The 21,918-nt window shown below is 43.0% G+C and overlaps 1 protein-coding gene across 1 annotated transcript in view; it reads right to left on the bottom strand.

Moving 5' to 3' along the window:
- HS3ST3A1 (heparan sulfate-glucosamine 3-sulfotransferase 3A1) overlaps positions 1 to 21,915 on the bottom strand; it is a 90,916-nt gene extending 69,001 nt beyond the window's left edge. The window contains exon 1 of the mRNA XM_061175698.1: positions 20,435 to 21,915. Within this exon, the coding sequence (XP_061031681.1) occupies positions 20,435 to 21,033 (599 nt within the window). The 5' untranslated portion in view covers positions 21,034 to 21,915. The remainder of the gene's footprint in view (positions 1 to 20,434) is intronic.
- Between the last annotated feature and the right edge of the window lie 3 nt (positions 21,916 to 21,918).

Below are 21,918 nucleotides of genomic sequence, written 5' to 3'. Positions count from 1 at the left end.
AGAATCCACAGTGCACAGAGGACACATCGATGGGAAAATATGTGATAAAACAAGCACAATAAAATTCTAAGAGTAGACTCTAGGTAGTGAGTAGATGGGTGTTTCCTGCACAAGTCTTTTAACTTTACTATATACTGAGATATTTCATAACAAAAGGCTGTGTTGAAAATTAGTGTTCTCCTAAGTAACAGAATGCTGCTGGATAGATTTTTTTTCACCTGCCTTCATCTCTCTTCACCTCACCCCCTCACCGTGTCTTCCTTACCTCTACGATTCCTTGAGAACACATCTCTAAAGATGACCAAATATGTTCAGAAAACACTGAGTCAAACCCAGTTTTTAAGAAAACAAAACTGAGGTCCTACCAAGGGGAACAGACTTGTCCCAAATCAAGTCATCACCTGGCGGGTTCAGGAGTAGGTCTCCAGTTTCCAGATCACACTGTGACACTTTCCTTCCTAGGAGATGGACAGTTGGACCTTTGTATTGTGGACATTCCTTGAAAGGATTAGAAAACCAACACATTTGGACATTTTAGAAGGAGGTTTAGAAGAAGCCAGGATGCTAAGGACAAGGCAAGAACCAGCAGAGGTGACATGTGAGCAGCTGAGCATCTGATTCTGCAGATACAGGGCTCGTGTTTTCCCATTCAAATGAAATTCTCTGTTGTTTTAGAATCCCAGAAACAGAGAAACTTGGTCACATTTCTACCTGTACAATACTGCTGGGAGTATAAATTCACACAACCCTTTTGGAAATCAATTCAGCAATATGTATCAAATATTCACAGCCTTTGACCCTACGAGTCTATTTCTGGCAGATCATTCTAAACAACTTGTATTCAGTATAACAAAAAGCATTACAAAGATATCCATCAAAGTACTGTGTATAAGAGCCCCAAATTAAAAAGTGCCTAAAGGCCAAATGATAAGTAAATTATGATACATTCTTAAAAGGGGATTTAGAAGTCATTACAATATTTATAAAAGGTCTAACAATATGGTTAGAAAATGTTTATATGACACTCCTAAATGATAAAATTTCTAACAAATTGTACATATGCCCTGAACCTAATTAGATTAACAAATTTTAAAAATATGTGATACATAGTAAAATGCCTGAGAGGAAATACATCACATTGGTTACAAGGCTTGTCTGTACTGCATTTGCTACATTTTCTGTAACGGTATCCAGTCAGCTGTGCTATAACTCCAACACATGCATTCCTAAAATCCCTCCACTACATAAAATCACACAATAAAAACCATAGAGCTTATGGGGAAAATGGAGTTAAGGTACAATACTCCCAAAATTTATCGGTGGCAAATTTTTTGAAAGGTAGGAACCTAATAATAACGGTACCCCAGTTTTCACACTTTAACTGGTTAAGTGATTCATAAACAGTACAATAAATATGACACTTGACCTTGAAAAAGCCCTAAAGTTTTCTAGTGGAATTGCGCATTGGGAGGGTTGCAGCATGGGAGTTATTGCGAAGTGGTGGAAAGCAGGTTATCAAAAATGGGACGGAAAGCTGTTCACCAGATGTAGATGAATGTAACTCAGAACTGGCTCTGAGCTGAGGTGGCTGGTGGACAGTTGAGGCACATGTGTGCAAATGTGTGCACGTGTGTGTGTTCTTACACGACTCACTTCAGCTGAGTGCAGTTTTCTGCATTCATCTAGTGTTTCTTGCTGATGAAAATGTACACAAGCTACAAAGGTACAAATCTAAAATTGGCAGTATACACAAACGGTTTCCTAAACTATGAATTCCACTGGAACAAACTCAACGTGTTCGAAACAATCACTCTAGCAGAACTGCTGTATTATCTTTCTAATAAATAAATAAACGTGAATATGAGCTACAAAAATCCTCTTTCTAAAGTGGTCTACACCCTCTGCACTCCCTCAAAACAACTAGTCACATGAATAAAGAATAAATAGATGAGATTCTGCTTGGAAACCAGTAGGCAAAAGAAGCCAAGAACTCACTAAATAGTTTACCCTTCAAATAAGTCAGGCTATATCAGTATTTGAAGACATATCAGAAGATTATCTGTTGACTAGAGCAGCTATGGAACTCATTTAGTATACTTTGGTCTATCAGATAAGTATTGGGCTAGATGACCTGGAGGTCATTTCTAATGCTAATAATGAGATTTTATGATAGTGTACTTATTTCTTAATAATTAGATAATTTATTTGGGGGTGAGAACAAACAAGTTCAGTTCCGAGAGAATTGAGATTTAGTACAAAGTCCGTGAAACTCAAACAGGAATTGAAAATCATAAAAGTAAATTCGGTCACACTGTTCTGAGCCTAAATAGTTCAAGTTTTCAAAAACTGTTTATGATACATTTCATATTTTGTTGTGGCTGTGTCTAAAAAAACTGCAAATCTGTCTTATTTCCATCATTTTTATATGAACATATGCTATTAAACAGTCTACATTACTTTCCTCTGATTACGGATTCCTCTTTCCTTTAACTACTGTCTTAGCATTTCTGTGCCGACAGAATACAACCCACAGACTCAAACTTGTAAATATCACCTGAGAACAATATGAAATTTTCCTCTGATTTTAAACTTACCTTGACTTAAGCAAACAAACACACGCACAAAAAAGGCCTTTCCTGGGACACAGTTTGTCCAACAGAACACTTCCTTTTTCTGATGGATGTGAAAAAAGGGGAAACGACTCATTTGGCAAAGTATAGTATATCATTACTCAAAGCTGGGTTCAACAGTTCAGATTTTTAAGGCCTTGGGAGTAAGGAAAAGAATTTTCTTTATTTAAAGAAAATTATTTTGCCCACGCTTTCAAAACGGAGCTAGCATTCTACAAAATTCTGGTAAGAGGCGCTCAGAAGTCAGACGCCCAAATCAGTACATTGAAATTGTTTATATATTTAGTTACTATGCAATTTCAAGAACTTACTGTTTTGAAGGGCAACGATTTCACCCAAACCTTTAAAACTGTGCTGCAGATTATGACAATAGGTACATATACGTCCCATGTTCAAGCCAATGTACTAATGGAGCTGTTTAAATAAACTATTATTTATTTGCTTTCTTTTATGAAGGAAGGGGAAACAATACCTGAAAGAAGAGAGTCAAAATATAATCTATCTGAACGGATACACAACGAGGTCCTGCTGTAGAGCACAGGGAACTAGATTCAATGTCCTGGGATAAACCATAATGGAAAAGAATACGAAAAAGAGCGTATACATATGTATAACTGAGTCACTGTGCTGTGCAGCAGAAACTAACACAACATTGTAAATCAACTATATGTCAATAAAAAAATCAAAAACATATATATATATATATATATATATATATATATATATATATATATATATATATAATCTATCCCTTGACATAGTTTGATGAACAATCAGGGGATTGGCCATGGAATGAGACATTTCATGTCCAACAGATTTCCAAGTATTTCATAATAATCACCTTTTACATCTGCATACCCCTGTTCATACATTGTATCATGTGACTCATGATTTTCCTGTTTCCTCTCCCCCAAGAAATTGATAATCTATTAAAAAAACCATATTTGAAATACTGTCATATTTTTCTGAAATCCTCTTTGTTTGTCGTAGATAGTAACCCCCAGCAGACACACTGATGATATGTAAGCAGACTGCACAGTTCACGAGGTTCAGACATGTGTTGATTTTGTAGACGCAGATGATGTGAATTCCTGTGAAGGCACACAGCCGTTCAGTCTCCACGAATGTGGGGAGATGCTTCTTTTCGAGAAAGATCAAGTGGACAGAATAATGAGGACCTTTACTGGAAATGATGGCCACAGGAAGGCTTGCGGACGGGCAGACACACAACGAGGGGCAGGTGCGAACATTTCCACATCTGAGAATTTCAGGACTCACGAAAGTCCCCAGAGGTATCTACCGAAAACATCAAGGGTGCCAGATCCGAGCCAGATCTGAACCCGCTTTCCCACTCCACGCCCCTCCACGTGGGTCTCTGCGCCCCTTTATTGGTGGCCTCTGAAGCATTAGCTCAGCAGTGTTTCTCTTTCTTTTCCCCTTCTAGTTTTCTACTTTCTCCACTGCTGCAATTGTGCAGCCCTCTGGCCACGCAATGGAAAGTTCTCCAGTTCTGTCACACAAATGCAAAGGGCGACACGGTGGTCTGCTTCATTTTAATCAGGATATTAGATGAGTGAAGATTTCATGCAGTCATTTGTTTACACTTAAGCCCTAGAGCTTTTGAGTTCCTTGGTTCTCTGGACGTCTCACCCCGCTTCCCTCCTCCCTCATCCTTTCCAAATCTCACCACCACGCTGACCTCTCACCATGCTGTTTAAAGGTCCACCCTCAATTTCTGAGTGGACTAGAAAGGACCATCATGGTGAAATAGATGAATTATTTGCAATACTCCAAGACTAAACCTAGAGAGATGCCATGAAAATAGTGTCTGAACTTTAGATACGCGAGTCCCCTTATTTTAAGCAATTTTCAACTTGAAATGTCCTTCACGTCCTTTCCCTAAGAGCCTCTATGAATCAGAGAGAAATGACTGCCATTGACTTAAATGAGAAACAAACACTACAAAAACAATTTTTTTTCCCATAAGCAATAGATCTGTGAGTCAGACAGTAGGAATAAGTTGGTTTGGTTTTCTCAGGTTTTTCTTCTTTCCTTTTTTTTTTTTTTTTTTTTTTTTAATGCTTTCTCATCAGCAGCAAAATTTCCGGGGAAAAGAAAGGAAAATATTAAAAGCGTTACAAAGAATGTCTTCTATTTGGTATTCCTAGAGAAGAAATAAGATGTCACCAATGGGGACTTCCCTGGTGGTCCAGTGGGTAGGACTCCGCACTCCCAATGCAGGGGCCCAGGTTTGATCCCTGGTCGGGGAACTAACTAGATCCCGCACACATGCCGCAACTAAGAGCTCTCGTGCCGCAACTAAGACCTGGTGCAGCCTCAATAAATAAACAAACAAATAAAAATAAATCTTTAAAAAAAAAAAAGGACGTCACCAGTGAAAGAATATCCACGGTTGAAACTTTAAACTTCAGTGTTGGTGAGAGAAAACACAAAGCATTCAGAAGTCTTCATTCTTTCAGGGAATTTTCAAGTGAGTTTTCAAAAAGACGGAGATTCTTAAAGCAAGTTTCTTTTGCTCCCCAGCCTTGCAATGGAGTTTAGAATAGGCTGGTACAGCATCGCCTTGAAAATTAGCCACTACACTTTTACCAGAATGTTCAAGAAACTTAAACAGGCCTATCAGATGCTACTTGTGTTCAGTAACTAACGCAGGAAGTCTTAAGCATCCATCCAAAGAGCACAGTCTGCAATTTAAAAAAAAGACTTCCTAAAACCTTGTGATACAGAAACTGCTGATCAAGCCACCAGGCCTAAGTAACAACATGTATGCAGAAAACAGGACACACAAATGCAGTAACCAGGACAGAAACATACTAAACACATTGTAAAAACCTCCTTTCATATAGGGAAGTTTTATTTACATGGATGACCAGCCATAATGGTCATAAAGCGAGTAGGAGGACCCCACTGGCCAACTCAATCCAGGAAAAAGAGGGAGACAGCAAAGATCAGGCAGACGCGTGGATGAAGTTCATCACACTCTCTGCCTCTTCTGAGTAATTTTCTTTTACCCATCAACACACTGCCCGCTGGCTTTTGTCACACGCAATAGCCCACCTGGTCTCAGGGTCACCAATAGCTTCTTAGTTGACGAGACAAACATTCTTTGGTCCCAGACCTCTGTTCACATCTTCTGTAGCATTTCATGCCACTGACCTTGAAACCGTCTCCTCCCTGCTACTGCCAACATTTTCTTATGAAAATTTTAAACGTAGCAAAAATTGGTAAGAATTGTACAACCAAACACCCATCTACCCACCAACTAGATTCTAAACAGGGATTTTTCTGCACTTTTATTATCACATATCTACACATCCCTCTACCCATCCATCAATTCATCTCATCCTTTTGAATGTGTTTCAAAGCAAATTCTAGACATCAGTACACTTCCCTCTAAACACTTGCGCGTGCAAGGCATAAACTGTAGCAACGGCCCTTCTTTGGGGCAAGAACATACCCACGTTCTCCTGTTCCTGCTCTTCCCTCCCTGCCCTTGTGTTCTTCCTCCACACTTTCATATCTCGGCTATAGTGACGGCTGGCACGGCCTCAGCCATCAGGCCTATGGTGGCCCCAAGCCTGACCTGATTTGTGGGCTCCAGCCCACCTTGAGGCTCCATCCACTTCATGTGCCTACAACAAAGCTGTCTGTTCCCCTTGGTACCTGTTAACTCCTTCTGTGCCCCTCCCTATGACAGTCGCACTTAATCATAAATATCCCTGAGCTAGAAATCTTCCAGTATTCTCCAGTTTCTCCCCCTTTCCTCCTTGTTAGCATCCCACACAAAGTTTTATGATTCCTTCCACCAAAACGTCCAGCAAATCTCCTTGCCACCACTTCCCATTGCCATGGCCCTGTTCTAGTTCAAGCCTCCATCTCTGTCCTTGAGACTCAACAGCCAGGGGCTTGGTGTGCATCCCCCGCCCTTCCCATGCCACCTCGGATTGGGCTTCCTGGGCAGAACCAGAGGACGTCTGCGGAATCAGCTCTCTATGGAAAGCCTTCAAAACCCCTCCCCTGGCCCTGCCTCAAGAGCCGTAACTACCCAATATGGTAGCCACTGGCCTCAGGGAGCTACTGAATACTCGAAATGTGGGGAGTCGGAATTGAGAAATGCCGCAAGCATAAAATGCATATGAGGGACTTCCCTGGCGGTCCAGTGATTAAGACTCCGTGCTTCCAAGGCAGGGGGCATGGGTTCGAACCCTGGTCAGGGAGCTAAGATCCCACATGCCGTGTGGCACGGCCAAAAAATAAAAATGAAATAAAATAAAGTGTTAAAAAATAAAATAAAATAAAATGCATATGAGATTTGGAAGATTTTGTAGGAAAAATGCAAAATGTCTCGTTGATAATGTTTTATTGTTGATTACATGTTGAAATTATAATATTTCAGACAACTTGGCTTCAATCAAAATATTATTAGAATGAACATTGCCTCTTCATTCCTACTTTTTTAAAGAAGCTACCAGAACATTTAAAAGGACATAAGCGGTTCCCGTTACATTTCTGTTGGACAACGCTGATCTAGAATAAAGTCCAAACTCCCTAAACATGTTATTGAATGGTCTCAAAAATCTTTTCTGACACTTTGATCCCAACGTGATGCCTCACTCTTCACCTGCAAACTCGGACTGTTGACTGAAACTGCTGGGTGGGATTGCTTCTCAGGACAGAGGTCAGGTGACCCCATCACAGGATGCCCAGGCATCCAAAAGGCAGACGGAAGAATGGAGAAGCAGGGGAAGATCTATGTAAATTAAACAGGTACTCAAGTACAAAGTCAAGGAAACAGCAAAATGCATTATTAAGCTTTTGTAAAAAAATGATCAAAGACTGTCGATTTGTCTCTTCCAAAGTAGAACATTTGTCATTGAGCATATGAATCACCTTTACATGCAATGCCACCATGCTGAACAAGTCTGCATATTTCAAAAAGTTCCCACTGGTCACTGCCTGGGATGGACATTTCTAGCCTCATCCAGCCTCGAGGAGCTATTTCTGAGTGGCACCTCGCACAGGGGGTCCCTCAGCTACACCCTCAGCACCTCCCATGAATGTTCGTGGTGGATACTCACATGAGCATCACATGCTAAGTAAAGTAAGGGAAGGTCCAGGGACATATCTGAAGCTTTTAGCCTATCCTAGAAGTCTGCAAACCAGGCCAGTGAGCCAAAGGCCTGTTTCGGTCAATAAAGTTTTACTGGAACATAGCCACACCCATTCATTTACATATTGTCTAAGGCTGCTTTCCTGCTAAAAAGCAGAGTTGAATAGCTGTGACAGAGACCATATGACCCACGAAACCGAAAACATTTACTATTGGCCCTTTCCAGAAAAACATCACTGATCCATGGCCTAAGGCATCACTGTTTTTATTAAACAAAGAGTGAATCTCTTCTGTGACAGGTACAGTTCCAGGGCCCAGAGATATAAAGTTGAAAAAGACCAAGGTTAGTTTCTCGAGGGACCCTGAAGCACGTTCACTTTAGTCTCTTCACACAGGACTTCTGCTCACACTGGCCAGTGTTTTTCAAACTTTTTTCTATTGAAATCCACTAATAACAAGTACATTTACATACAATCTTTCAGCACACACTGATCTGTTTATGTATGTACATACCTGAACCAAGCCTGTCAAGATAATATTTGCCCGGCTTACTACCTGGGATTCACTCTCTTATTTTATCCTGTTATAGCCCCTTCCATTAAAAAAATAATAATTGGTTTTATTATACACTAATGTCTTGGGATTCACAGTTTGAAAAACTCTTAATACGCACCAGCTTTTTGTTGCTAACTCTGATCTTCACTATAAGCCAAAGGTTATAAACTAGCAGCCCCTCTCCTCCAGATGAAATTGATTTACTCCCTCTATGCAGAATTTTGGTTTGTGTTAGTTTTGGTTTTTAATATGTTAATTATTTCTCAATATGTTTTTTAAAAAATCAGTATCCCAAGATTCTTTGGAAAAATCAGAGGGCAGGGCAATCATGAGTCTACTTTCTTTCTTGGCAACTGTCAGCTGGAGCTGAGAAGTGGTTTCTCCAATGTCTGCTTCCAACTTGCCACCCTCTGCCACAGGGCAAATGCACCTGAAAATCCCAAGAATTTTCATCACAAGCATTAGCTCCCCATGAACTCCCCCCCCCATATAAATATAAAACAGATCCAGTGTGTTTTCTTTCCATCATTAAACCCTAGCAGGGCATTCTAGTAGACCCTCTGGCTTTGGGGAAGGCCTTTTTAACAGATACTGTTGTAATCTCAAGTCCTCCTACACCAAGAAGAAAGAGAAAGGCCTCATTAGAAAGAAAAACAAGCGGCCTTTATTTCTTTAAGAAAAACCCACAACATTTGATGAAAGAAACTACAATAATTAAAGTCCACCAGAAAATTAAGAAAAAACCCAGATGCCAGTTTTTGTTTACTCTAAAGCTTTGTTTGTAAAATGAAATCACTTCATCACTGCAGCCTTTTCTTACCGCCAGAACTTTTCAAAACATCGATTGCAAGCAAACATGGCTTCAGTTAAGAAAGGTGACCAGGGGCGCAGTTAGCTCTGGGAATGTAACTTTCGTTGCAGCTTAATCCAGTTCCCTTTTTAAATACCTGAGTTTAAGGAGAATCTGCAAAGATTTACGACCGTAACAAACACACCACTTTTGAATTTGTCATTCAAACCAGACTGGCAACTTTGATACTTCCTATTGAAAGGAGAGCTCTAATCCAAGTAAGAACTCTGAAAAAGGGAAAAGGAATTTTATTCCCATAATTTGATTGATTACTTCCTACTCTGAACACTCGAGAGAGAAAAAGCAAACTTTTTTTCTGTCTGTAGTTGGATTTCTCCCACTAATCTTTTACAAGCAGGTAACAACCATAAAACACAAATTACTTACAAGGATCCACAGGCCAATCGTGCTAGCTGGGTTCCAAAATCTATAAGCATCAAAATACTGGGGAAAACATCTGAGATGAAAACCACAAATGTAAAGATGAATTGATCACTGACTATATTCAATTCAATACTTTAATTCACCAGTTCTGGGAGGAGAAAGAATAATGCTATCAATTGTTCCGTTCTCTGGAATAATTTTGCCATCGATACAAATCCTCCAAAATGATATTTATGTAATTCAGAGCATGCAATGGTTTCCCAATTGTAGTCTCCAGAATTTTACCCTGAAAAATGGAAGCTCTAAGCTCTTGTCTTTTAGCTTAACCTTGGGCAAGGCACCCTGTTTTCTCATAGGCAGAAGACAATCTCTGAGATACTTTCTAATTCCAACTTCCTTTATGGTTTATGATTCTGTCTGGTTAGAGCCAGAAAAGTTCAAATCAACAGCCATGCCTTATTTGGCAATGATCCGACCACTACAGTAAAGAGCTTGGCAGTATTAATGACCAGCTGGCAGGATAATTAGATAAAAATTATTAATAACAATAATAATGAAGATAGAAGAGTGCTTGGGGGTAAAAATTGGGCTATGGCCTGATTGGGAATATTAACATTTCTAAAGAATAAAAAGTGTCAATCAAAAAGTGCAAATACATGTATATGGATGGCTGAGTCACTTGGCTGTGCACCTGAAACTATCACAACATTGTTAATTGGCTATACTCCAATATAAAATAAAAAGCTAAAAAATAAAGTGCAAATACAGAAAAGAGTGAGAAAGATGGACTTCGGCATGACTCAGCCATAGCTGGTTGGGGGTTTCCTACAAAGTTGAAGACACCAGGGAATGGGTACAACCACCAACTCACCTTGCCCCACTTCCAGGAGCAGCCAGCCACCTTCTCATATATCTCTGACAATATTTTGGCTTCCCCATGCAGCCATTCAGAAGGAGTAAACTTGCTCATTTGGACCACTAAACAAAGAGGTTTTTTTCACGGTGATTATTTTTCAATGGGTGTGTGAAAAATCAATTGAATGGCTCAGGATTTCTGATATGATCAATAAGATGAGCTCTGTGATCAGATTATATTATTTCTTAAAAAAAAAAAGGAATTACACAAAAAGTAGAAGTGGTTTTAGTTATTCCAGATAGGGCAATAGACTCACAAGGATATTTAAAGACTTAAAAATTCGCTTTTTCAACTCTATGGTGATATGTTGCCTAGTTTTTAACTAAAGGTCTAAGGCCCAGAATCAAACATGTCCAAGTCCTTCTATCACATGGGACAGGCTTTCAATCCCTACCATCTTTGAGCCACTGATGGCTGGATATCTAGGCAGGAACCACACATGGGCAATTCCATCTGAGAACATGATGCTTCCCAGCAGTGAAGCATTGGCATAAGGTAGGTGGACTTGGGTTCAGCACTAGTTCTACTATTTACTTGACTATATGACCCTGGGCAAGTTACTTCATCTTTTTGAGCCTCAGTTTCTTGAGCTATAAAAGGTAGTAAATAATAGGACCTACCTAATGATATTAGTCATATTAATAAAATATCCAGACTACATGCAGCAGGTCATGCAGTAAAATCTAGCAACATCCAGTGTGGGCTCAACAAATGCAGCTATTATTACCTTACATCTAAAATGATAGATAGGGCTTCCCTGGTGGCACAGTGGTTGAGAATCTGCCTGCCAATGCAGGGGACATGGGTTCGAGCCCTGGTCTGGGAAGATCCCATATGCCGCGGAGCAACTAGGCCCGTGAGCCACAACTACCGAGCCTGCACGTCTGGAGCCTGTGCTCCGCAACAAGAGAGGCCGCGATAGTGAGAGGCCCGCGCACCGCGATGAAGAGTGGCCCCCGCTCGCCGCAACTGGAGAAAGCCCTCGCACAGAAACGAAGACCCAACACAGCCAAAAATTAATTAATTCATTAATTAATTTTAAAAAGTAAATAAATAAAATAAAATAAAATCATAGATAGATCATTCAGACAGAAAATCAGTAAGGAAACATTGGATTTGAACTATATGTTAGACCGGATAGACCTAACAGACATATACAGAACATTCCATACAACAGCAGCAGGATGCACACAGAACGTTCTCCAGGGTGGATCGTATGCTTGGCCACAAATCTAGTCTTAACACATTTAAGAAGACTGAGATCATATCAAGTATCTTTTCTGAACACAATGGTATGAAGCTAGAAATCAGTAACAAGCAGAAAACTGGAAAATGCACAAATATGTGGATGTTGAACAACATCCTACTTAAAACCAATGAGCCAAAGAAGAAATCAAAAAGTAAATCAAAAAATATCTTGAGACAAATGAAAATGGAATCCGAACACACCAAAACTTATGGGATGCAGCAAAAGCAGTTCTAAGAGGGAGGTTCATAGTGACAAATGTCTACATTAAGGAAAAAGAAAAACTCAAATAAGCAACCTAACTTTCCCCTTAAGGAACCAGAAAAAGAAGAGCAATCTAAGCCCACAGTTAGAAGAAGGAAAGCAATAACAAAAATCAGAGTGAAAATAAATGAAATAGAAACTAAAATGACAGATTTCGTCAAATGTACTTTGCAGGGTTCAAATAGTTTACTATTTTTAAAAAGTTTCAACATGCATGAAGAAAAGCATTATACCAACTAAGATGGAAAAATGTCAAACAACAAGCCCAGAATGGCATTAAATCACAGAAATTATTTTTATCTACATAAGCATTTAGTAGCCTGTCCTTTGCACGATATAGGCTCATAAGACAGATGCAACCAAGGTAAGTGAGCCAACGATTAAGAGGAAATACTGTTATCTTCTCTGAGTCTCAAGATGTACCAGGTGTTGTTTTGTTTTGCTCAAAAGTAAAAATGTGATTTTAATTTTGACAGTTGTTAAAAATATCAAAGGAAATGTTTTGAGGCAGATTGTCATTACTCTATTAAACCTGAGGCTCTGAGGCACAACAGAAGCAAAAAATGCCAGCGTGCTACCTGTACAGGAACTTAGAGTCTGACAATGCTGGCATCCCAGGCTTAGCTGTTCCAGCAGGAAGAACCCCCAGGATGCCCAGGTCCTGTCCTCCAGGGCTCTGGAGGTTGGATTCTCTCCCTTCCACCCTCTCCTTCAACCCCGTGATTGCTCCAGGTCTGCTTTGCTCCCATGGCAGATCCCATAAGCCAGGGTCTAAACCAAAGGTTAAAGCACAAGGGCAAGGAAGCAGACAGAACATTTAAGCTGACCCAGAAAATCCAGACTGTGTTGTCATCTGAGCTGTAAGGAGTGTCCCCAGGCACGGCCCCATCTCGTCACCGCATCACCAGCTTCCCCACCCCTGACAACTGCCCCTCCTACGCTGGAGGCAAAAAAGCCAGATGCCCACATCAGATTTTCCTCTGACCCCTACTTCAGTTCTTCGTGTTCTCAAAAACTTGCCACCAACATCAGAGTTTTTGCTCTCCAGGCAGAGAGGGATTCAGTCAGGGCTGGGTGACTTTTTATACCTTCTTGACTTGACACTTGCCAACCATAAAGAAGAGACAGAAAGACAAAACAGTCTCTGTCCGTGTTTCAGAGACAAGAGAGTAGGAGGGGAGCCCTGAGCCAATTTTCTTATGCAATAAGCTGAGGGAAAGATCAGCACGTCTGGAGCAACAGGTGCTGGCGTGGAGGGAGCTGGCAGGCTGTGCTGGGGGCCCTGGCGAGGAGAGGGCTAAAGGGCTGCTTGGTGGAGTGTTTCGGGATGACCCCTCACACCCTCTGCCTTCTTTGTTAATGGTGTTCTTTTCCCTTTGGTTTTGGAATCATTCTAGACAACAAAACTGTAAAAAAAAAAAAAAGCAGTACAGAAAAATCTCAGAGACCCCTTCAGCCAGACAGTTTCCCCTGAGGTTGTCATCTTCCATAACCCTGGTAAAGGATCAAAACCAACAAATCAACCTTGATATGACACCGTGAACTAAACCACACACATCAGTCACATTTCCTCAGTATTCCACCAATGCCCTTTTTCTATTCCAGGATCCAGTCGACGGTACCAGACTGTATTTATGCATTAGCAATTAGTCTCTTCTTTTCCCCTCCCAGGGTGACAGTTTATCGGTCTTATTTTGTTATTCATGATCTCACCATTTGTGAGGAATGCTGGTCAGGTATTCTGTGGCTGTACCATCCATTCATGTTGGTCTAACGTTTTCTCATGATTAGATGGGGGTCAAGGATTTAGGGGAAGAAAACCCCACAGGTGAAGCCCTCCTCCCTGCCTTACACCAGGGGATACAAGATCTCAACACGACAACTAGGGAATGTCACCCTCAGCACTTGGTTCAGTGGGGTCCGCCAGGTTCCTCCACCATAGCGTTCCCATGTTCCCCTTTCCCCCTTCCTTACTTTTTTTTTTTAAATTGAATTATAGTTGATTTACAATGTTATATTAGTTTCAGGTGTACAGCAAAGTGATTCAGATGTACATACATATCTATCTAATCTTTTCAGATTCTTCTCCCTTATAGGTTATTACAAAATATTGAGTATAGTTCCCTGTGCTCTACAGTAGGTCCTTGCTGGTTATCTACCCTATATATAGTAGTGCATACCTGCTCACCTCCCTCGCCAGGCCCTGGACCAAAGTCACAGGAAACAGTCTCCCGCTGGAACTCTGAAAACACCTTCCTATAAAACTGTCCCACATGGTGGATCTTCCCAAAGTGTATCTCAGGTGTGTTAAGGGTTAAACAGGCTTCTGGGTGCTGCCTGTTAAGAACCCTGGGACCCTCCTCCAGAGCCTGTACAACACGGGGATAGAAATAAGACTGCATTACTGATGTTGAAACAAAATCATCTGGGAGTATTTTCATGTGAAGCTGGCTTTCAGAAACAGGCAAAACACACTAACAAAACTGATCTGGGCATATGGCATTCCTTTCAGGTACACACATTTCTAATATAAATCTCCTAATCACTTCTCTCTTCTTTTTCAGGTTTATTGTCAAGGCAGGTCTTTTTTATTTCTCTCCAAAGGGTAACCTCCCTGCCTGAAAGAGCCGGCTCAGGCACAGTGGCTGTTAAGTGCTACCCAGGATGACTTTCCCTCCTTTTTTAAAAAAAGTGAGACCAAACATACTCTGATCATGATGAGGTTTTCCAAGTCCACCCTTTGAGTTCCTTGCTGACTCTCCCTCCCACTAGGTGGCGCTAAAGGTCACATTCTAAGTGGGCTGCTCTCAAAAGAGTCCAGGAAGAGGATTTTTTTTTTAACCTTTGTGAGAATATCACAAGTACGAAACTAACGGCAAGTACTAAACTTCCTTCTTACTAAGCAGTTCCCCTTTCCTTTTTCGCATTTACTGCCATCTGACAGCTTCTGAAACTGAGCAAATCTGAACTTCTGGAATCCAGCTTTCAAGGAATCACAGAATAAATGTAAATGTTAGAGGCATAACGGTCATGACATGAGTGATATATAAAATCAGCAGTTGCATCATTGGAGGCAAGCAGCTGGGAAGATGTTTCAATTCTCTGAACTCAGCATTTCCTCGGTTTCTACGTTCTGTTTTCACATAAGTTTAGTTCACGTAAGTTTATTTATTAACTATATCAATATTCCCCCTCCAAAGAGATTTTTTAAACTGTATCAAAAGAGCAAAGATTTTAAAGTGCTTCCGAACATTTTTAAGACATTCTTAAAAATGCAAAGACTAGGGAGCTAAAATATTACTTAGGTACAATTTCCTCTGGTTACACATCAAAGGCATATGTTTTAATAGGAAACCTCATTTCCACAATTACGATTCATCACTTAAGGAAAAACAAACTTTCTAAAAGCTTCGAGTCTAATATCATTGGGAAGCACACGGAGAAAGGGCGCTCTTTATCAGCCCAGTTCCTGTTCCTTGGGGGAGGAAGACATGCCCCTAAGGGAAATTGCTACTTCTATCAAGTTCCCAACCCAGCCCAGCAATGTGACTGATGGTAATCGTGATGTGCAATCGTTCAAATGCATCCCGTAGAGATAGCAGGCCTTTGTTGTTTATACCAAGTCAGTTTGTTTGCTCTGTGACACTCTCCTACTATGATGTGAGCATCTGGTCTGTGTAAGGTCAGCCCCTGTTGCCGTTAATTGCACAGGCTTATTTTGTTCTCATGACCCCTCCAGAATACAGATTTGGCACGTAGTCTTTCTGGGCCAATCAACAGACATTTCTATGAGACAAATATTTTGGCCAGAGCGTTTCTGGATTTTTTTTTAAGAGGAAGGCAGAAGATTACAATATTGTGGAGGATTTTCACTCCTATTTGGCTACGCATTTCACATACACTACACCAGCGCATGATACATCTCATCACTACAAGGGAATAATCACTCACATAAGGTATTCCAATTCCAGGCTATACCAAACATGGTTTTGCTATTGTTGTTTTTAATGCCTGGACTCAATAATCCTAGACCTTGTTCCACCTGGGTGTCTGATGCTGCTCAGAAGTTCCCCAACCACTAAGTAACTTTTCTGTTATCAATTCTATCACATTCCCCACCTACTGGGTACCTGCTCTTGCATACATGTGTGTATGGGTTCATGCGTGAACCTCGTGCGCCACACACACACACACACAGAAATGAGACTGTTGGACTTGTCTTGCTGGGTTGGTCTACTGGGGAGATGAACCCAGGGCAAACAAAATGGCAGCATGTGGCTTCTCAAAGGGGCTCTTTGCAACCTCTCAGTTGATGGAGAGTGTCCAGTCAGTGAGGGCTCCAGGAAGCAAATGCATGAAAGAAATTGGGCCCTCCCCTCCCCCCCCCACAGACATGTACCCTACACTCAGGGCCCAAAGCTGCTTCTCCCCGATTTCCCCCCTACCTCTTATCCCTTCCAAGGTCCTTCGCTTCCCTCTGAGGACACAGAGCCCCTTTGCATGTCAGTCCTCAGGACCTTGCATGGGTGGCCAGACTCCCTTGGCTCGAATTTCACTTCCAACCCTTCATGTAGAAGGGCTGGTGGCTCAGGAGGGTGGGAAAGTACGCACGGAGGTACCCTGCAGCTGCTCCCAGCTGCTCTGAGATGCCGATCGCCCCCGGTAGGAACCGGAAGTGCCTCTGCTCAGCCTGCCTCTCCCGTGGACGTGATAAACAAGGCAGTGATCAGGAAGGGCCAGAAAACTTCACGTTCTGATGAAGCCATGGAGAGAACCAACTCCTAAACTCCAAGCCTAGTCATCTTTGATCTTTCTGGATGCTACAGTGTAAAATAAGTTTAGCGACATTCTTCTCTGCAGAAATCATCCAGTCTCACTAAAGAAAATGAGTCAAAATATAGGAAAGAGACATGCTAACACAAGAGATTAGATGATGAACACTTACTATCTTGTCCCCAAATAAAAGACTGAAGTGTTACAGAATCCAAACATTTGTATTCATATACCTATATAAATATATATATATATGTACATAGTATATATAAGCACACACATATCTTTAAATACTTTATAAATAGGTATCTTTTGTCTTAGGAGAAAAATAACCATGTCCTCTAGTTGGTGCAGATATACAGGCAGAGAAGGGGAGGGGCTTCTTTTAGAATGCCAAGTTCACCTGCTCTTGAACCACAGCAGAGGCGTTTGGTCTTAACTTCCAGAAAAGATCTCAAAGTTCTGAAGGTAATGAAACAATTCCCCCCCTTTTCTTGAGGAACCCACCACACATCCGATGGAAATGGAGACCGCTCACGGTGAAGGATTGCTTTCCTGTGACACGCAAGCCACAGACATTTGTTGTCCTGATATCATGTCAGCTAAATTAAGTAATGTGGAATGTTTTTTAAACCCCACCAGAGTGGAGTTTCATATCCAGAAAAGTCCACTGAAGCGTCCTAAATTATCATCAACAAATTTCCTGGCATATTAAAATGTTCCTTTATTTCATTTATTTTAGAGTAATATTAGGACATTTTTAAATCAATAAGAATAATTTCCTTTTTAGAGATTTTAAATAAATTCGTTTTCTTGGCCTTTACTACACATTTGTCCAAACGAAGAAACCATTGATTACACTGTTCTTGGGATGTAGTTTATAAAGTACTTTTAATTTTTTTCCCAGAGAGAGAAATTTATTGACACATCCTAACAACAGGCGTTTCTAACTCTCAAACTCAATTTCCAAGAGACTTTCTTCCAACTTCGCAGCAACAACAGATTTGTCCCGTTGTCAGGACGGTAGGGGGCGCTGCCACAACAAACTATTATGGCAAATTGAGAGAATTTTCACTGGGCGAAAAAACAAGGCTAGACATTATGATTCTCCCATGTCAATGAGCATGTAAAAAATATTGTACAAATTTTTTTCTCTTCCATAATTCACTTCAGGGTTCAAATACTAGGGTTTTCTTTCTGTTCGTTTGTGTGTGTGTGTGTGTCTGTGTGTCTGTGTGTGTCTGTGTGTGTGTCTGGTCATAAATGTGTGTTAGAAACCCTATATTACAATTTTTGGGCTGACTCAAGAAGGTCTTACCGAATCCCTTTACCTAAAATAGTGGCTAAACACAAGCAGCTAAAACGTGCCTAATAGTTAAATGGCATTCTGTGTGATATTTTGTCATAGGTAAGTCTTCAGTCTAGTTCACAAACATCTAACTCCAAGTTCAGAGCCGAGATGAAAGAGAACTGTAGCAAAGTTTCATTAAATAATCGCATAATCCAGGCCCCATAGGTTGGACTTTTTAAATAGTTTTCCATGTAATTGAGTTAAACTTAAATTTATGCGTTCAATAAAAGACCATTGCAAATGGTAAAACAAAGGCACTGCTCCAACACTTAGAAAATTAAATTCACCAAACCATGAAGTCTACTGTGCAGTTATTTTTGTAACCACCATAAATTGCTTTATAAAACTCCTCTACCGAAGTAAACAATCCAAGGCGATATTTACTTTATAGCATGCCTCCAGTTTCCAAACGAGACAGCAGCCTAAAAGTTCATGACTTTTTCTTCTTTTTTTCCTTTCCTTTTTTTTTTTTTTAAATACTTGTGTTTCTAGTTACCTTGAAACCTTCCTTCTCTTACACAAGCTCAGAAAGGTCAACGGAAAATCAGATCCAGCTCTGTGGATATACTGTGCCCCCAAATACTCATTTCTGGAATAGGAAGAAACAGTCCTACTTTGTGGAAATAAAGGCTATATAGCAAAATGAAAATAAAGGATTTTAGTACTAAATATTTCACCATATTTAATAGCACCTCAGAGTCCAACATTGTCTTAGATGTTTTTGGGCAGTCGGCTTGAAATGTGTTCACTTATAGCCCTGTACCAGGCCACATTCAATGCAAACTGCTATAGATAAGAGTTTTAGGGGTCTTTAATCACTTCTTTCTTGTGTCCTTGATGGAAAAAACAGAGCTGCCTTTGTGCTAAGAAGAAGGACCTGTTGTTTCCAGATTCAACAGGTCATTTTTATAAGAACTTCCCAGAGGATACAACATAAATGACAGAAACACAAGGGGGTTTTTTAAGTGGCTGATGATTTTAAATGATATATATTCTATAGTAAGGGAAGGTTGTTTGTTTTCCTCTCCAACAAATGGAAAGTTACTGTTTTAAACATGTTTAATGTTCTAGTTCGACTTTTAGGACCAAACGTTTTCTCATGAGTTGGGTTACTGTAAATTTGCTTCCTGTGCTTGACCCTCAAGTAAATAAACTTGTCAAATCACATCCATTTCTCTTTTGGGGATGAATGGTTAATTGAGAGGGCTTTTGAAATATATTTAAACAGTATTGTAACTTTTGTCCTATCATTTCAGTTAAGATAACAAGGAGACTGCAAATTTAATGAACAAGATAAAACTTTATAAAATGGAAAATTCTGGCCTATTTTTCCATATACTCAGAGGAAAGAAAAAAAGGCCAATATTTTATGGCAAACAAAATCCAGGTGACACTAAGATTTATTAGAGTTTGGCTTATTCTATTATTAAAGGTGGCCTGAATTTGAGAAGACTGGCAAGTTTAAGATTAAGACCTAAATCAGACTTGTTTCCTACTCTGTATTAGGAGGGTTTTTCACAATGTAACCAGGATCCCTATTTTTCCCCACTTTTCTTCCTTTCAAAAAATTTTGTCTACCTCATTTTTAAAGGGAATTGTTTGGAGATCTTTAGGAAAGTTCCTGCCAGTCCAGAGACAAAAGGTACTCTTCCCTACAAATACAGAAAGCATTTTATACAAAGTCATTCCTAGCCCCAAACAAAAGTTATTGCCAACGAAGCCTTCTTTAAAACACGCTGCTCTCACATATATCTCCCCAAAACCTAGAGTCTAGTTCTTGACACTTTAACTGTGTCTATATTACTTACTACCTAGGACAACTAGGCAAAGAGTTAAGGTAAATAAATAAACAGGCGATGGCAAAGACTGCGTTAACCGCAGGGAATCGCCCAGAAGGTAAAGAAGAAATAAAAACAGGCTTCCTTGGGAAAGGGATCCACTAGGTCACATATCTAGTAATTGGTGAACAGGTTTCTAACTTGGAAGAGACATGTTTCTTTTTTTTTTCTCTCTCTCTCTTTAGCTACGCACAGGGAGACTTTCACAAAGCAGGAGAAAATGATGAGATTGGCTATTTGGGGAAAAGGGAATTCCAAGAACTAAAGAAAAAATCTGCAAGGCCAAAATTTCCCTCCCACCCGCTCCCTCTTCCCCGGGAGAAGGCAGGGTAAGGAAGGAGACCCCTCACCTTAAGGACAACTACCGATGACCCTCTGCCCTCTGCATGAAACCGGGGAGGGCGATGAACTGGGTGGGTGTCACCACGGGCTCCTCGAGCCCCTTCCCCGGGCTCTGCCCGCCCCCGCCTGCCCGCCTTGTCCGGCCCCAGCTCACCGGTACCAGGCGAGGCCCTTGTCGTAGCTGCGGTCGAAGAAGTGGGGCTCGGCGCCCACGGCGCGCACGTCGGGGTGCACGCGCAGGAACTCGAGCAGCGCCCGCGTGCCGCCCTTCTTCACGCCGATGATGATGGCCTGCGGCAGCTGCTTGCTGCCTTCGTCCAGCAGCAGGGCCAAGGTCCCCGGCGGCGTCTCGGCCACGCTGCTCCCAGCCCCGGAGCCGCCGGGACTCCCCGCCAGGCCAGGGGGCTCCTCTTCCCAGGCCGCCACCTCGCCGTCTTCCCGCGGCGCAGGCGGCCGGCGCCTCGGCCACGGCTGCACTTGCAAGAGGCGCTTCCCTCGCGCGGCCGCGGGCCACGCTGCCGGCTCCCCCGGGCCTCCCGCCGGGACGCCGCGACCCGGGGCCCCCGCCTCCTTGCCACCGCCCGACCGCCCCACGACGGGGCCCGACAGGGTCTGGCAGCGCTCGGCCAGGCAGTAGAAGACGTAGAGGGACGTGAGCAGGGAGCAGAGCATCAGCAAGAACTTCCGGAAGATGCTGCGGGACAGCGGCTCGGCCGAGGTGGGGTGGGAGCCGGCCGGGGCCGGAGGGGCCATCCTAGCCGGAGGCGACGTCGGGCAGCGCGCGGGCCATGCTAGGCCGGGACTCCGCCAGGTGCCGTGGCATCCTCCGGGGGGGCCTGCGCGCTGGACGGAGGCCACATCGCCCTGCGCCCCTGCGGCCGTGCGAGCTGCCCGGGCGGCGGCAGCCGAGGCTCCTCGGGGAGACGGAGCCCCCGGAGCCCCGCGCGGGATCCCAACCTCCGGTCGAGGGGGCGGGAACGGGGACGTGGTGCCGTGCTTAAGAAACCATCGTCTGAGACTCGCCCAAGTCCTGAGCCCGGGGCCGCGCTCGGCGCCCCCGGTCCCCGAGAGTCGCCGGAATTGGGGTGTCGGCGGCGGTGGCGAAGGCGTGCGTCTCAGCCCCGGGCCGGAACGGCCTCTCGGCGCGAGTCCCAGCTCAGCGATCGTGCATCCCTCGCTCGGTCCCGGTGAGGGGACGTGCGGCTCCGGGGCCGCTGAGCTCCGTGCGCTGCAGACCGCGGCGGGGACAGTGCCTCCCAGCCGCCGCTTCCTCGGTCCCCGGCCCGCCTGGGCGCGCGCTCTCGGCCCCGGGGCGAGGTCCGCCGAGTCCCTCTACCCGAGCGGGAGCCAGAGGGCCCGCGCCGAGCCGTCCGACCCTCTTGGTGCGCGCCCGGCCGCTCCGGCGGCTCTCGGGCCCCACCTGGGAGCGGCGTGGCCGAGCCGGGCTGCGCGGGACCTGTCAGCAGCCGTGGCCACTGCGCTCGCCGCCTCTCGGGCCGTCGCTGCCGCCACACGTGGGGCTCCGAGGGCAGCAAACTTGGCGGTGACGTCAACGGCCAGGGCCGGACCGGCCCCCGGACGAGCGCAGCGGGGCGGGCGGGGTGCGACGGAGAAAAGGTGGCGCGGACCCCGAGGCGG

This window comes from Eubalaena glacialis, chromosome 19 (assembly GCF_028564815.1).
Source record: "Eubalaena glacialis isolate mEubGla1 chromosome 19, mEubGla1.1.hap2.+ XY, whole genome shotgun sequence".
NCBI lineage: Eukaryota > Metazoa > Chordata > Mammalia > Artiodactyla > Balaenidae > Eubalaena > Eubalaena glacialis.
This window is presented reverse-complemented; position numbering and strand designations above follow the sequence as displayed.